The sequence below is a fragment of the Rhinoderma darwinii genome, chromosome 1, assembly GCF_050947455.1.
Source record: "Rhinoderma darwinii isolate aRhiDar2 chromosome 1, aRhiDar2.hap1, whole genome shotgun sequence".
NCBI lineage: Eukaryota > Metazoa > Chordata > Amphibia > Anura > Rhinodermatidae > Rhinoderma > Rhinoderma darwinii.
Genome location: NC_134687.1, coordinates 266,069,467 through 266,087,849, shown reverse-complemented (window position 1 = coordinate 266,087,849; position 18,383 = coordinate 266,069,467). Strand labels below are relative to the sequence as shown.

Genomic DNA, 18,383 nt, shown 5'->3' with positions numbered 1-18,383 from the left:
ACTTCTGCCTTTGTTCTGCATCATTCTGATGTGACTCGACAATTTGCCTTGGAAGCTGATGCAGGAGCACACTTGTTTCAGAGGAATTCCAAGGAGAATGTTAGCAAACGTCCGTCCCTTTAAGATTACCTTTACTACTAGTCTAGCTTCTGGGCAGTTCTCATTTTAGTCATTCAACCTATCCCTTTTCTTTGTCTTTCTTCAGGTGTAAGGGTGTAGCACTTAAGCCTGGGTTGCTTCTGTGTTCTTTGCTAGTGAATTTCCTTGCTGCATGTGTTTGATCAAGCTTTTGACTAACCCCTGTACATTTGACTATTTGGAAATTTTGGAACTGGACCTTGGCTTGTCTTTGGATTACCCTTTGCTTACGGATTTGGACTTTCTACTCCCGGCTGGTACTGACCTCTGCTATTCCTGATATCCCCTAGCTTGTTGATTTGGACTTTCTGTTTACCCTCTGGATGTCTTGTTACCTGTACTGGTGTTGCCTGCATTGCACCTCTTATCCAACACCAAACAGTGTTAAAACACCCTGGCTTCTATGCAGCAAAAACCATCCCACCTTGCGGTGGCTCTGGCGAAAACCATAGAGTAGCCTTAGACACAGTTGATCAGAGTTGTGATGGATTTGGGGTTGCCAATTAATTTGCACGTTCAGTCCCGACAGTCTCCAGCAGCCTTTGGGGGAATCGCTCGCATAGCAATTCCATAAAACTTCCACTCTGGGAATTGCTCCAGTGATTCCTTAACAGGGAAAGCAGTGTCATGTGGATTCTTCTCCAAGCTCTTCTCGCCTGCTGAGAGCAACTAGTCCATTGGGGACCGAGAGTTACTTGCTGTCAAGTTGGCCTTGCAAGAGTGGAGAGACCTGCTGGAGAGGGCTGCTCATCCCATCCTCATCGATCAGAAAAATCTCACATATTTACAGTCTGCACAGCAACTAAATCCTCGTCAAGCCAGATGGTCACTGTCTTCGCCAGATTTCAATTTCTTCTTCACTTCCGTCCTGTGGACAAAGCATTAAGGCTGATGCCCTGTCCCGGTCATTCATTACAGACAACTCTGAAGAAAGTCCTCAACATATAATTGACCCTTACAGGATTATTGCTGTAGACCCACTACAGGTCAAGGACATTCCCCCTGGAAAATTCTTTGTTTGTCCAGTTCACAGGAAAATAATTCTCTGCCAGGGACATAATTCCAAACTGGCTGGGCACTATATTGTCCGCAAGACTCGGGACTTTATTGCTCATCACTACTGGTGGCCCTTGCTGCCTAGGGCTGTTTTGGCCTATGTTTCCTCATGTACTAACTGTGCCTTAAATTAATCTACCCATTACAGAACTGTTGGGCTACCCCAACCTCTGCTTGTGCCTGATGCCCCCTGGCAGCACATCGCTTCGGACTTTATTACAGACCTAACTCTTACTTCTGGATGTACCACTGTCTGGGTAGTAGTTTGACCGTTTCTCCAAAATGTCACATTTCGTTCCTTTAACTGGCCTTCCCTCAGCTCCTCGTCTGGCAAATCTGTTCATCCAGCACATTTTTCGTCTACACAGACTACCCCTCCATATTGTTTCTGACCGCGGTGTACAGTTCACGTCCAAATTCTGGAGAGCCCTGTGTAAGCTGCTAGATGTGAAGCTGGATTTCTTGTCTGCCTATGATCCACAGTCTAATGGTCAAGTGGAAAGGACCAATTAAATTTTGTAAAATTATCTTCGGCATTTTGTTTCGCTTCAACATGACAACTGGGTAGAGCTTCTCCCTTGGGCGGAATTCTTCTTTAGCCCCTTAGCGCACCAGGACGCACTGGTGCGTCCTGGTGCGGGGGGTGATGTTTGGAGCGCTGGGGGCGTCGGCTGTGTTTTACAGCTGACACTCAGGACTAACTGCCAGGAGCAGCGATCGCGCTGTTCCTGGATGTTTAACCCCTCAAATGCTGCCGTCAATTGCGACCGCAACATCTGAGACGTTGAAAAGAGGGGGGCAGCCCCCTCCGACAGCTCATCGCCCCCCTCCACACTGAGATCCGGGGGTGATGATGGCTGCCTTTACTCTGCGTCTGTTAAGCCCTGCCTGTGGCAGGGCTTCACAGATGCCTGTAAAAATGACAATTTAACAATCTAACAATCGGTGGTTCAAGCCCCTAGGGGGACTAATAAAATGTGTAAAAGTTGTGATATAGAGTATTTAGTAGTGCAAAAATTTTTTATTAAAAACTTCAAAAAAAAAATCCTTTTCCCATTTTTCCTCTAAAGTAATGTAAAAAATAAAACAAGTAAACAAAATTGCTATTGTGCGCCCATAAAAGTCTGAACTATTACAATATAGTGTTATTTAATGCACACGGTGAAGGCTGGAAAAAAATAGAACTTGTAAACAGACAAAATCGCAGTTTTTTGGTCACCTTAGCTCCCCAAATTTTTTTTATAAAAAGTGATCAAAAAGTCATATGTACCAACAAATGGTGCCAATAAAAACTACAGCTTGTCCTGCAAAAAAATAAGCCCTCACACCGCTCAATGCACGGAAAAATAAAAAAGTTACAGCTCTCAGAATGTGGTAAAACAAAACTATTATTTTTTTAACAAAAAGTTTTTTGTTTTTTTAAAGTAAAAAAATCTATTTAAATTTGATATCACCATAATCGTATTGAGCCACAGAATAAAGTTAAGTTGTTGTTTTTACCACACGGTGAAAGATGTAAAAACGGAACCCAAAAAAGAATGGAATAATCGCAGTTTTTCCCAATTTCAGCCCGCAAATAATTTTGTTTCAGTTTCCGAGTATATTATATGGTACGTTAAATGCTACCAATAGAAACTACAACTCCTCCCACAAAATATAAGCCCTCAGACCGCTCTATTGACGGAAAAATAAAGACGTTATGGCTCATGGAATGCAGGAGGTGAAAAAGGAAAATAAAAAATAAAAAAATGGCTTGGACCTTAAGGGGTTAATTACCGTACAACTGAGTCTACTGCTTCTTCTCCATTCATCATCGTGTACAGTCAGCATCCATGAGTTCCTCTTCCTGTGCCAGCTATGACTCAAGTACATGCAGCCAATAATTCCTTTGGGTCTTTCCTTTACATCTATCAGCAAACCCAGTCTATGATTCTTCTGGCAGTTGATCACATGACAAAGTATGCTGATAGGAAAAGAAGAGTTCCTCCTCAGTTTTCTCCCAGGGTCAAGGTCTGGCTGTCTACTAAGAACATTTGTCTTAAGATCCCGTCTCACAAGTTCGCTCCCAAGTTCCTTGGCCCCTTCCTTGTCTTGCAACAAAGAAACCCTGTGTCCTATAAACTTCAGCTGCCTTCAACTCTCAGGATTCCCAACTTGTTTCATGTGTCCCTCCTAAAACCTGTGGTCCTGAACCGCTGCAGTAAATATCCTGGTTCTACAGTTACTCCCAGCGGTTCTTCTGACATCTTTGAGGTGAAGGAGATCCTGGACTATAAGAGGGTAGGAAGAAATACATTCTATATGGTGGAATGGAAGAAGTTTGGTCCTGAGGAAAGGTATTGGGTGCCAGAAGAGAATGTTACTGGTGTCTGTCATGCGAAGTGTTGGCTACGCCAAGTGTCTGCCATGCCGAGTGTCTGCAAAATGTACTCTGTCCTAAAGATGTCCATTGACTTTTTGGGCAGCTTCTACTCCGCTAAGGCGGAGTGGCCTAGTGGGTCCACATACCCTATAGCCGTGACAGGTCACATATCGGAACCGCAAAAGAGCTATCCAAAATCAGTCAGGATTGGTTAACTGTCACTTCTCACAGAGTTCTACAAGTGTAGTCCCCTCATGGTTCAATCACACACTTAGCCTACATAAAGCACACACATATAACAAAGGCTTAGATAAATTCACTGCCCACCAAACCCGAAAGGGTCTTACCCCACTAAGGGAGGGAGTCAGTTAAAAAAAATAAAAATAGTAAGACAACGGTTTACTTACTGTGGTTTTTGTTTCTCTCCGTCCTCCAGAGAGTTTTCTACACTTGTTTTGCATCAGGCAGGGGTGAGGGGAAATCTCTCTTGGCCTCCAACTAATGTTAGAGTAGTCAGTTCACTCCTAAGCGAGCTCCTTTCTCTTAAACAGAATTTGTCCAGTATTCACAAATATGACCGACCAGGAGAGACTGCACATGGCAATATTCTTGTACAAGAGACTCAGAATCAGAATCAGTGGTGGATTAAGTAGACCATAGGCCCTGGGCTGTTCCCCAAACTTGGGCCCCCTGTCCCCACCACCACTCTGCCGTGTCTATAGTGAACACCACCTTTTTGTGCGAGCATTGACAAATGGGTGTTACGATTCCCTTTGTCAAAGGGCTGTGTCCCTACATACTGACAGTCTCCAACCATCGCTGACAGTATCACACTTCCTCTTGACAATGGGAATGATAACACACATTTGTCTATTAGTCCTGGGTACACAAAGATATGTAGAATACAAGGATCAAGGATTTCCTACAAGAGACATGTCAGGATCCCCTATAGATCCAGTGACTCACAGGTGAGGTCTTCTCTGAATGGAGTCATTTTATTTTCTTCTCCAGCTGACGCAGACCGTTATGGTGACTTCTCCTCATGAGACATATTTGCCCATCACTTCTGCAGCCATTTCCAGCCTCTATAGAAACACACAAATTGAGACACCAAGGCCCAGAACCATACATTAAAGGGGTTGTCCGGGCAAAGACCGTTTTTTATACTGATGACCTATCGATGCTCCCGGACAACAACTTTTACTCAGACTAATAAATTTGGACCCCAGAATAGATGATATAATACATATATACATAACTTCTAAATGATTGAAGTCCCCATACCAGACCCCCTAAGCAAATACGGACCCCAGAACAAGCACCCTAAATAAATATAGACCTTAGACAGGACCCCTAAATACAGACCCCCTAAATACAGACCCCAGACCTGACCCCCTACACTAATAATGACCCCAGACCTGACTCCCTTAAGTAATACAGACCCCAGACCTGACTCCCTTAAGTAATACAGACCCCAGACCAGACCCCTAAATAAAGACCCCTAAATAAAGACCCATAAACTAATACAGACCCTAGACTTGGCCCCCTAAATACAGACCCCATAAACGAATACAGACCCCAGACCCCTAAATACAGACCCCAGACCTGACCCTCTACACTAATAATGACCCCAGACCTGACTCCCTTAAGTAATACAGATCCCAGACCAGACCCCCTAATCTAATACAGACCCCTAAAGACCTCTAAACTAATACAGACCCTATAAACTAATACAGACCCCTAAATACAAACCTCCTAAATACAGACCCCAGACCGGACCCCCTACACTAATAATGACCCCAGACCTGACTCCCTTAATACAGACCCCAGACCAGAACCCCTAAACTAATACAAAAAAAACAGATTTTGACCCTGGGTAGTCAGCAGGTACATTACATAAAGTCAATAGAGGGAATGCCTGCAGGCAGACAGAACCATTTTCCTGACCACCCAAAAGTTAATAGAGAGTAAATTTTATTATCAAATTTTATTAAGCTACGTATAGCACAAAACAGACCACATATAACAGTTTAAAATTATCACTGCCAAAGACCGAAGTTATAGTGAAGGCAACCAGCTGGAGGAGCCAGCAAGGCATTAAACAGCCAGGAATGAATGCCGGCTGACAGTCAGTCAGGAGGCAGCGTGCCACACTTAAAGTAGGGCAATAGATTCAGTTAGGCAGGAATTAAAAACACTTAGAGCCCCCCCCGACATGTTTCGCTAACTAGTAGCGTCCTCAGCGGTACACGGGGCTAATATTAGACCGCCCAAATGCCCTATGATTATCCGCCATTGCTCAGAATTGCTTCATAATCTTTATTTATTTCCTCCATTACACACAGTAATCAAAGAATGACAACAATAAGATACAAATGTCCAGCCTTTATATATATATATATATTTATATATACATACAGTGGAGGAAATAAGTATTTGATCCCTTACTGATTTTGTAAGTTTGCCCACTGTCAAAGTCATGAACAGTCTAAAATTTTTAGGCTAGGTTAATTTTACCAGTGAGCTATAGATTTTATAAAAAAAAAAAAAAAAAAAAATGAAAATCACATTATCAAAATTATATATATTTATTTGCATTGTGCACAGAGAAATAAGTATTTGATCCCCTACCAACCATTAAGAGTTCAGCCTCCTCCAGACCAGTTACACGCTCCAAATCAACTTGGTGCCTGCATTAAAGACAGCGGTCTTAAATGGTCACCTGTATAAAAGACTCCTGTCCACAGACTCAATTAATCAGTCTGACTCTAACCTCTACAACATGGGAAAGACCAAAGAGCTTTCTAAGGATGTCAGGGACAAGATCATAGACCTGAACAAGGCTGGAATGGGCTACAAAACCATAAGTAAGACGCTGGGTGAGAAGGAGACAACTGTTGGTGCAATAGTAAGAAAATGGAAGACATACAAAATGACTGTCAATCGACATCGATCTGGGGCTCCATGCAAAATCTCACCTCGTGGGGTATCCTTTATCCTGAGGAAGGTGAGAGCTCAGACGAAAACTACACGGGGGAACTTGTTAATGATCTCAAGGCAGCTGGGACCACAGTCACCAAGAAAATCATTGGTAACACATTACGCCGTAATGGATTAAAATCCTGCAGTGCCCGCAAGGTCCCCCTGCTCAAAAAGGCACATGTACAGGCCCGTCTGAAGTTTGCAAATGAACATCTGGATGATTCTGAGAGTGATTGGGAGAAGGTGCTGTGGTCAGATGAGACTAAAATTGAGCTCTTTGGCATTAACTCAACTCGCCGTTTTTGGAGTAAAGAGAAATGCTGCCTATGACCCAAAGAACACCGTCCCCACTGTCAAGCATGGAGGTGGAAACATTATGTTTTGGGGGTGTTTCTCTGCTAAGGGCACAGGACTACTTCACCGCATCAATGGGAGAATGGATGGAGCCATGTACCGTCAAATCCTGAGTGACAACCTCCTTCCCTCCACCAGGACATTAAAAATGGCTCGTGGCTGGGTCTTCCAGCACGACAATGACCCGAAACATACAGCCAAGGCAACAAAGGAGTGGCTCAAAAAGAAGGACATTAAGGTCATGGAGTGGCCTAGCCAGTCTCCAGACCTTAATCCCATAGAAAACTTATGGAGGGAGCTGAAGATCCGAGTTGCCAAGCGACAGCCTCGAAATCGTAATGATTTACAGATGATCTGCAAAGAGGAGTGGGCCAAAATTCCATCTAACATGTGTGCAAACCTCATCATCAACTACTAAAAACGTCTGACTGCTGTGCTTGCCAACAATGGTTTTGCCACCAAGTATTAAGTCTTGTTTGCCAAAGGGATCAAATACTTATTTCCCTGTGCACAATGCAAATAAATATATATAATTTTGACAATGTGATTTTTTTTTTTTTTTATATAATCTATCTCTCACTGGTAAAATTAACCTAGCCTAAAAATTCTAGACTGTTCATGTCTTTGACAGTGGGCAAACTTACAAAATCAGTAAGGGATCAAATACTTATTTCCTTCACTGTATTTATTATGTGACAACTTTGGGTAAATTAGATCACGAGATCGCCATGTTTTGGTTAAGAAGGTTGGCACACAAGAATTTTCACTCCAACACAGGGGATTTGGTTTAAAACTGGCCACGACCAGCTTTATTATCTTCACACATGAAAGACGGTTTTACACAGCAGTTCAAAACAAACCCTAGGCCGTCCAGCCTCTAACTAACACATTCAGTGTCCCTCACTACGAGACACTGAGCCTTGTACCCAGTACCTAAAACCATAGGCATCTTTACCTTACACGTTGGTGACTCTCACAAGCTAGCATGCCTGTCTTCCCCAGACTGAGAGACCTGTGTGAACAGCACACACCCGAATTAAAGAGCTGCCTCAGGTGAAGCCTAACTAGGCTCAGACAGCCCAAGACACGGACTGTCTGTATGGCGTGGAAGCTGCCCTTCTCCTTCACAATCCAGCAAACTAGGCCATATTCCGGGCTTTACACCGAAGCAACAGCAGAGAAAACCCTCTCTGCTGTACATGTTCCCTGGTTGCTTAAAACCTGACAGTTTACGGCCGCATCAAAGACATGCAGGAAACTTCTTAAGACGTAATTGGAGCCATTTTTCATTGACTCCAATGAAGAACAGCTCCAATTACGTCCGTAAAAGATGCTTCGAAAAACGCGTGCACTTGTAAAAACGTCTGAAATTCATGAGCTGTTTTCTCCTGAAAACAGTTCCGTAATTTCAGACGTATTTGGCGTGGTCTTGTGAACATACTCTTAGTGTTTACAAAATAATGGTATGTTTTTTATTCAAAACACAAAAAGGATGACTTATCTCTCCCACCCTAATGAGATTCATCAGTCAAACCGAGGCATATGATTTACTAGTTCTAAATGTACATGTTAGGCTGGGTTCACACGACCTATTTTCAGACGTAAACGAGGCGTATTATGCCTCGTTTTACGTCTGAAAATAGGGCTGCAATACGTCGGCAAAAATCTGCCCATTCATTTGAATGGGTTTGCCGACGTACTGTGCAGACGACCTGTAATTTACACGTCGTCGTTTGACAGCTGTCAAACGATGACGCGTAAATGGACTGCCTCGGTAAAGAAGTGCAGGGCACTTCTTTGCAACGTAATTTGAGCTGTTTTTCATTGAACTCAATGAAGAGCAGCTCAAGATATACGAGCGTCACAGACGCCTCGTATATTACGAGGAGCATTTACGGCTGAAACGAGGCAGCTGTTTTCTTCTGAAAACAGTCTGTCATTTCAGCCGTAAATGCCTGCTATCGTGTGAACATACCCTAACAGTATGGCTGGGTTCACACACACTATTTACGGACGTAATTCGGGCGTTTTAGCCCCGAATTACGTCCGAAAATGCGGCTCAAAAGCGTCAGCAAACATCTGCCCATTCATTTGAATGGGTCTTCGATGTTATGTGCCGACGGTCATTTTTTTTTACGCGCCGCTGTCAAAAGGCGGCACGTAAAAAAGACGCCCGCGTCAAAGAAGTGCCTGTCACTTCTTCAGACGTAAATGGAGCCGTTTTACATGGACTCCATGGAAAATCAACTCCAATTACGTCCGTAATGGACGCAGCGATAGACGCCTGCACATGCCATTACGGCTTAATTACGGTGCTGTTTTCTCATGAAAACAGCACCATAATTTCAGCCGTAACGGACGCTGCCGTGTGAACATACCCTATGAAGTAAATATCAGTGCATCCAGAAAATAAATCTATATTGGGAGAGTTCATAATGAAATCACATTGGTGTATTAGCATAGGAACTTTTAACCAGAACTAATGTTTTTACCCCTTCTTGCCTTTTGGGTCGCTCAGGTAATGATAATGCCAGTATTGGGTAAGTTAGGATAGAAAATCTTTGGAAGATCTAGATGGTGCTGTACTAGGGTGACGTCTTACGTGGGTCCCGGATTGCAGGTGTTTTCTGGTCTGCTGGCGAACATCTGGGTCGGGCATGTCTGTGCTGCTTCTGGCAGAAAGTGTTTTGTTAAGGGGATCTCAGCATTGGCATCGCTGGTCAGAGCTCTGGCTGGTCGTATTCTTTGTGTGTGGGAGATGTCTGATGGAGCAGCAAGTATACACTTGTCTGAAAGGCTTGGAGCTCCGTGGACCAGCATCCATGTGTTTGCTCTATGGGAAGGTAGGGGATGTCTTTGGGGACCAGGAGTATGGCTGGCGCAGGGTACCAGGGTAACACAGAACAAGGGTGAAAGCTATGGCCTCATCTGGTCTCCTACCCCCCGTGCCTCTGAACATGGCTGCAGTGGAGGAAAATGCTCTGGGAGGCACAAAGATGGCAATGGGTTGGATTGGAGGAATGGAGTGTATTCTAGATGGGCAGGGGTTTGAGGAAGCTTTCATGCGGTCGGAGAACAGGGAGGTGGAGGAGAAGAGGCAAACGTTCTGGGGTACTTTTGAGAATGATGCATAGAGTATATCACCCACCGTTACGGAGTCTGTTTTTGGCAAATGTGCAATTGTTGCTGAATAAATTGGACAATCTGAAGGTTTGCTTGGAATCAGAGAGATGTTAAGAATTGCTTTGTTCTTTGTTTTATTGAAACATGGTAGCATGAGAATATCCTGGACTGTCCCATACAGTTTGAACGATTTCATTTGCTCAGAGTCAACTGTATTTGAGAGATTACAGGGAAATATAATGGCGGAAGGGTGTGCATGCTTGTTAACAGAAGATGGTGTGGTGAGTTGCGAATATTGATCAAGGTATGCGGGTTGGATGTGGAATATCTAACTATAAAGTGTTTTCCCCATTTTACTTGCCTCGGGATTTCACCTTGGTCATTATTATGGCTGTTTATATCCATCCTCAGGCATCTGAAGGCAATGCTATGGGCCTTGTATGACCACATCAACTGCATGTTATTTTACATGATTTTGTAAAAGAAGTTGTAAATCAAAATCTGGTTTTCCTAGGTGGCCTGGGCTTAGAAAATGAGATCACTGCGGGAGGCTTATGCACTCGACTTATAGGCAGAAATTGAAGCAGGCACCGACGGTTGTTAAGACTGTGCAATTTTGTACTAAGGCAGCAGAGAACACCCATATGCATGGTGTGTCAATAGCGGATTGGTCTTTTTTTGAGGAATCTGCTAATAACTTGCATAAATATGTTGATTATGTTTTAACCAGTTCAGGACCGGGCTATTTTGCGCCTTCAGGACCAGACATCGTTTAGCCATTTTTAGCACGCGTTAGTTAAATGGCTCTAACTTTTTTATTTGTTGGGCTAACTACGTGATTTTTGCGACGTTTTTTCCGTAGACAATGCAGGTTTCATTTTTTATCGTTTTTATACACACCTTTTTTGCTATTTTAGAATTTTTATTCATAAAATTTGAAAATAATAGTAAAAAAATAAGCTTTTTTACGTTTCAGCCATTTTTTTTTGGTAATAACATAGTTTTACCCTAAAATAGACCTTTTATTTGTGATCGTCATTGTCTACCGTAAATTTTAATATATTACATGTCTATATTAGAGTAATTGGGTCAGCGCTAGCGTTACAACAATGATTGGCGGGGGGTAACTGTTTTTTTTGGGGTGGGTATTTTATGTGTATTTATTCTTTAATTTTTTTTTGCACTTTACTTTATTAATTTTTTATTACTATGGTCTGTCCCCCAAAGGTCAAAAAAGACCTTTGGGGAACTTTATATATTTTTTTTCTTTCTTTTACACCATGTTTTTCCACTGTAACTGGAGCTGCAGCCCCAGTTACAGGGGAAATCAGCCCTCTCATAGTGACGATTGTCACTAATAAGGCTGTGCTGGGTCTTGTTAGACCCAGCAGCAGTCTGTAAGTAACGGCACCCGGCGATCATGTGACCAGTCACATGATCACCGGGAGGAATAGAGACAGCGGCGCGGCCGCTGCATCTATTCCTATACACAGCGTTCATTGAGCGCTGTGTAAAAAGACATCGGAGAAGACAGAAGCAGCTAAAGCTGCTTCTATCTTCTCCTCAGGGTCCCCGGCAGTCACTGACAGCCGGAGACCCGACATTCAGCTGCCCGATTGCGCGGGCAGCAAGTTAAAACCCGAGCCTTAAAAAGTCTATGGCTCGGGTTTTAAGGACCCTGACCGCAGGCCGTAAAAATACAGCCAGCGGTCGGGAACCAGTTAAGTCATCTACAATTTTGTATAGATGCCTGTATTCCTGTTAAAACGAAAAGGTTTATGAGTAGCAATTCTGAGGGTATGTGCAAGGGGCTGAAGTGTTTTGAGAAATTTGTTTTATCACACATTAATGATGTACCGGTCGATAAGGAGGATCATCTACAGTTTGCTTATAGGGCAGAACAAATCTACGGAGGATGTGTACTGTAATAAGTCATGTTGATGCCAGTTGTACGTAAGGGTTTTATTTGGGGATATTGTTTAGGCTTTCAATATGTTGGTTGCCATCACAGCTAAACTTGAGAACCTCGGGCTGTTATTGGAAATATGTAAATGTTTGCTGAGATTTGACGAATAGGAATCAGGTAGTTAGGGTTGGTTATTTTTCATCAACAGCGGAAAGTTCATCCTTGGGAGTCCCACAGAGGTTCTGACTGAGTCTGGTTCTATATTCCTTTTACACCTCGGATTGTGTAACATGTCATAAAGTTACTATTCTACTAAAATATGCAGATGACATGACACTGATTGTCCTGATTACATGTCATAATGAAAACCTCACTGAGGATTTTGCTGAGGTGGCCCAGAGGGAGTAATTTAGTCTTGAATGAGGAAAAAAATCAACTGGTACATTCTCAAATTGCCTTGGGTGAGAATCTAGTGGTTGTGGCAATGGAGTTTAAGCTCTTGGGGATCACTATTTCTCATGAACATATTTGGTCTAGTTCAATATTTGCTTTAGTGAAGAATGGCCAGTAGCGGATTTACATTTTGTGACTTTTGACAAGTAATGGTTTCAGTGTTTAAGTTTTACAGAGTTTTTAACAGGCAACAATTGAGAGTTTTAACCCCTAGGCGCACCAGGACACAACTGTACGTCCTGGGGGGGAGGGGGAGTTTCTTTGCGCACTAGGACGTACAGTTACTGAGTCGTTCCCAGTGCAGACTGTTGGTAGCAGTGTGCATCGGACCTGGGAGGTCAGCTGTCTCTAACAGCTGACACTCCACTGTAACCGGCCAGCAGTCCATTGCCGTTCATTTTTACAATTAACCCGTTAAATGCGTTGATTGCGATCGCCGCATTTAAGGGGTTTGTAACAGAACGGCAGCCCCCATGATGCAATGTCGGCGGGCGCCCAAGGTTGGCATAACAACCGGAAGCCAGACAACGGCCCCTGGGTCTGCTATGTACAACAGCCTATGGCTGGTCCTGATAAGCTTCCTGTCAGCGTCACAATGACAGTTAGAATACATTACACTACACAGTAATGTATTCTAGCAGCAATCAGTGCTGTAGGTCTTCAAGTCCCCTAGTGGGACAAAAGAAAAAAAAAAAGATAATAAAAATGTTTTATAAAAGTGTCAAAATAAAAGTTCGAAGTTAAAAACACAAAAACTGTTTTGTTTTTTTTTCCTATAATAAGTCTTTTATTATAGGAAAATAAAATGTAAATGTTAGAAGTACACGTGTGGTATTATCGCATTCGTAACGACCCAAACGATAAAGTTATTGTTCCTGCACGGTGAGCACCACAAAAAAAAAAAAAATAAAAGTCAATTCCAGAATCGCTATTTTTTGTCACCCCCCTCCAAAATATAGAATAAAAAGTGATCAAATAGTTGCATGTACCCCAAAATAGTACCAATTAAAAAATACAATCCGTCCCACAAAAAACAAGCCCGCACAGCTTATATATGACCCCACATTATACAGGGTGGGCCATTTATATGGATACACCTAAATAAAATGGGAATGGTTGGTGATATGAACTTCCTGTTTGTGGCACATTAGTATATGGGAGGGGGGAAACTTTTCAAGCTGGGTGTTGACCATGGTGGCCATTTTGAAGTCGGCCATTTTGTATCCAATTTTAGTTTTTTCAATGGGAAGAGGGTCATGTGACACATCAAACTTATCCAGAATTTCACAAGACAAACAATGGTGTACTTGGTTTTAACGTTACTTTATTCTTTCATGAGTTATTTACAAGTTTCCCTGAGCACTTATAAAATGTGTTCAAAGTGCTGCCCATTGTGTTGGATTGTCAATGCAACCCTCTTCTCCCACTCTTCACACACTGATAGCAACACCACAGAAGAAATGCCTCCCGATCTGACCCCCTTAGACTTTTATCTTTGGGGTCATCTGAAGGCAATTGTCTATGCTGTGAAGATATGAGATGTGCAGCAACTGAAACTATGGATACTTGAAGCCTGTGCTAGCATTTCTTCTGCGGTGTTGCTATCAGTGTGTGAAGAGTGGGAGAAGAGGGTTGCATTGACAATCCAACACAATGGGCAGCACATTGAACACATTTTATAAGTGGTCAGAAACGTGTAAATAACTCATGAAAGAATAAAGTAACGTTAAAACCAAGCACACCATTGTTTTTCTTGTGAAATTCTCGCTGAGTTTGATGTGCCACATGACCCTCTTCCCATTGAAAAAACTAAAGTTGGATACAAAATGTCCGACTTCAAAATGGCCGCCATGGTCAACACCCAGCTTGAAAAGTTTCCCCCCTCCCATATACTAATGTGCCACAAACAGGAAGTTAATATCACCAACCATTCCCATTTTATTTAGGTGTATCGATATAAATGGCCCACCCTGTATACTGAAATGCCAGTAAAACCCCTAACAGAACAACTGTCAAGATAAATGGCGCTCATTCCCTTCTGGACCCTAGAATTTGTTTCTGGCACAAACTGGGCATAACATATTGTGCACTAAAATAGCATATCAGTAGAAAATAGCAATTTTTACATTGCACCCTCCGCTGGGCATTCATTTCTAATGAAAAAACACCTGTGGGGTCAAATTGCTCACTACACCCCATAATATGCCCTAAGGGGTGTAGTTTCCAAAGTAGGAGTCACTACTTGAGGGTTTGTTTTACTATTTTCCTCAGAGCCCTGCAATTGTGGGCCAATGCTGTGAAAATCACCAAAATAGGCCTCAAATGCGCATGGTGCTCTTCAATTCTGAGCCCTGTCATTTGTCTAGGCAAATGATAAATGCCTTGAATGGTGTAGTTTGCAAAATGGGGTCACTTCTTGGGGGCTTCCACTGTACTCTGGTACCTCAGGGTTTTGCAAATGCGTCATGGTTCTGAGCCCTGCCGTGTATCCAAACAGCAGTGTATGGACCACATGTGGGGTATTGCTGTACTCGGGAGAAATTGCTTTGCAAATTTTGGGGTGCTTTTTCTCCTTTATCCCTCGTGGAAATGAAAAAAATCAACATTTTAGTGTAAAAAATGTTGATATGTCTTTTCAAGGCCTAACTCCACTAAATTCAGAAAAAAAAACGGCAGGGTCTAAATGCTCACTATACCACTCAATAAATTCCTTAAGGGCTGTAGTTTCCCAAATGGGGTAATTTTTGGGGGTTTCCACTGTTTTGGTCCCTTCAGGGGCTTTGCAAATGTGACATGTCACCCGAAAACCATTCCAGCAAAACTTGAGCTCCAAAAACCAAATGGGGCTTCTTCCCTTCTGAGCCCTGCTGTGTGTCCAAACAGCAGTTTATTACCACATATGGGGTATTGCTGTAATCGGGAGAAATTGCTTTTCAAATGTTGCATTGCATATTCTCCTTTATTCTTTGTAAAAATTGAAATTCTCCATGTCTTATATCAGAAAAAAAATGATTTTCAATTTCACTGCAAAATTACACTAAATACTGTAAAAAAAAAAACCTGTTGGTCAAAATGCTCACTATACCCCTCGATAAATTCCTTCAGGGGTGTAGTTTCCAAAATGGGTTAACTTTTGGGGGGTTTCCACTGATTTGGTCCCGCAAGGGCTTTGCATATGGGATGTGGCGCCGTAAACGATTCCAGCAAAATTTTAGCTCCAAAAGCCAAATAACGCTCCTTCCCTTCTAATCCCTGCCATGTGTCCAAGCAGCAGTTTATTACCACATATGGGGTATTGCTCAGAAGAGATTGCTTTACAAATGCTGCAGTGCTTTTTCTCCTTTATCTATTGTGAAAATGCTAAAATCTGAACTAATGCTAAATTTGTTTAGAAAAACCGTAGATTTTAATTTTCACTGCCTAATTTCACCAAATTCATCAAAAAAAAAAAAAAAAATCGGTTGGGTCAAAATGCTCACTATACTCCTTGAGAAATTCCTTGAGGGCTGTAGTTTCCAAAATGGGGTCACTTTTGGTTCCTGCAATTGTGACATAGCACCCGAAAACCATTCCAGCAAAATCCAGCAAATTCCAGCAAAATCCAAATAGTGCTCCTTCCCTTCTGAGCCCTGACGTGGGTCCAAACAGAAGTTTATTGCAACAATGGGGTATTTCCATAATAGGGAGAAATTGGTTTTTCATATGTTGGGGAGCTTTATCTCCTTTATGCTTTGTAAAAATGGAAAATGTCTGTTTTAATGGAAAAAAAATTTGACTTTCATTTTTACGGACCAATTCCACTAAATTCACCAAAAGACCTGTGGGGTAAAAATGCTCCCTATACGCCTTAATAAATTCATTAAGGGTGTAGTTTTCCAAATGGTGTATTTTTGGGGGGTGTTCCCACTGTTTGGCACCACAAGACCTCTTAAAATCTGACATGATGCCTAAAATATATTCTAATAAAAAGGACCTGGCTTCTGAGGCCTTTGCTTCAGTCCATTAGCACACTAATGAGTTGCATTTCTCTGGTAAAACCTTCTGTTTTACAGAAGAAAAAAAATAGATTAAAACAGATTGTCTGCAGAAAAAAATTAATTTGTATATTTCACCTCCACGTTGCTTTAATTCCTATGAAACGCCTAAAGGATTAAGAATCTTTCTAAATTCTGTTTTGAATACTTCGAGAGGTGCTTTATAGGTTTTTTTTTAAAATATATAAGGCTCTCAAAGTCACTTCAGAACTGAACTAGTTCATAAATAAAAAGGCTTTGACATTTTCATGAAAATGTGATAAATTGCTCCTAAAGTTCAAAGCCTTGTAATATCCTAGAAAAATTAAAGAAATGTTCAAAAAATTATGCCAATCTAAAGTAGACATTTAGGAGATGTTAATTAGCAACTATTTTGTGTGGTATTACTATATGTCTTACAAGCAGATACATTTAATTTTTAAAAAATGCAAGTTCTCTCTAAATTTTGGTGTTTTTCTACAAATAAACACTGTCTGTATTGACCAAATTTTACCACTAACTTAAAGTACAATGTTTCACGAGAAAACTGTTGCAGAATTGCTTGAAAAAATTAAAAGCATTCCAAAGTTATTACCACATAATGTGACATGTCAGATTTGGAAAAAAAATGGCCCGCTCCATTAGTCGAAAGCATAATTTACTATATTTAATAAAACTTTTCCTGCCCTGCCATATTAGATAATTGACAATTGATTCCAGCATCTTGAAAATCATACTGGGATCCAAACTGGGGAATTGCCAATTATATGCAAATCCATAGGTAATATAGCCATTTTAATCAGGGCAATCCGTGAGGCCCTGGCCAGAGGGAAAAATATTCCAGGTCTTTACCTTACATCTTAAAGTACCCACTAGGGGGAGAATATTTAAAGATGTATAATCCTCAATTATTATTTTTTAAATGACAATACCCAACTAGTGAATCTGGTCCACGACTTGGAGATCTCCCTCCACTTGATTGGTTGAATCTACACTCGAAATAGGGATGAACATTGATTTGGTCCAGTTTATCCGGATACCCGACAGTGCCCCAAACTCCTAATCCAAGCGAATGACATGCTTCACATGCGACGATTGCCTAAGATACAGGAGCATGTCGTCCGTGTACAGGGAAATTTGTTCCTCCTTACTCTCGAACAAAAAGCCCCTAATACAAGGAAACTCCCTTATTTTCAAAGCAAGACATTCAATAACAATTGCAAATAAAAAAAGGGGATAAAAGGACATCCCTGTCGGTTACCTCTAGCTAATACAAAAAGAGGTGAGTTTTTCTTACTCACCCTCACCTGAGCCCTGAGAATCCTATACAGGAGCTTAATCCAGGAGACAAAAGTTTCTCTAAACCCAAACCTGTGGAGAATCACCCACAAAAACTCCCAATTGACCAAATCAAATGAACTTACTGAATTGGTTGAAAGAAGTTCACCTTCCAACTCATAATTTTCTCCGTATTACAGATTAGTAACTTTATAGAAATTATAATTAATAGCTTTACCCTGGATAAATCCTGTCTGGTCTGGATGGATGGATGGATGATATCCTCTATAACGGAAGCCAAATGATTTGTCAGGACCTTCGCTACCAAATTCATATTGCAATTTAAATAATTGTTACAGCTTTACGTTATTGTTCTATTTTCTTTTTTTTTCGACAGAACTCTGAAGACTTTTTTAACCCTAATTGTTCCTTCTGGAGCTATGCAAAAGCCAACCTGTCTGGTTATTGGTCAACTCAAGGTTGCAGATTAATAACCACAAACAGAACACATACAAAGTGTTCTTGTAATCATTTAACCAACTTTGCTGTTCTCATGACTCATGTTACAATTAAGGTAAGTTTTATTTCTTATCCTAACAGAATTAGGCTGGGTTCAAATTTTGGTAATAAAGCACTCCAGGATTTATTTTTTAGCTCATATAATGCTAACACACCAGAAATATTCTAGTTTCATTTGTTTCTTAACTGCTTAATTGCA

At 41.6% G+C, this 18,383-nt stretch overlaps 1 protein-coding gene across 9 annotated transcripts in view; it reads left to right on the top strand.

Annotated features, from left to right (window-relative positions):
- The window catches only part of ADGRL3 (adhesion G protein-coupled receptor L3), a 2,099,109-nt gene that overhangs the window by 934,356 nt on the left and 1,146,370 nt on the right, over positions 1-18,383 (top strand). For all 9 annotated transcript variants that reach the window (XM_075863876.1, XM_075863871.1, XM_075863866.1 and 6 more), the window contains exon 15: positions 18,063-18,239. In XM_075863876.1, coding sequence (XP_075719991.1) covers positions 18,063-18,239 — 177 coding nt within the window. The remainder of the gene's footprint in view (positions 1-18,062; positions 18,240-18,383) is intronic.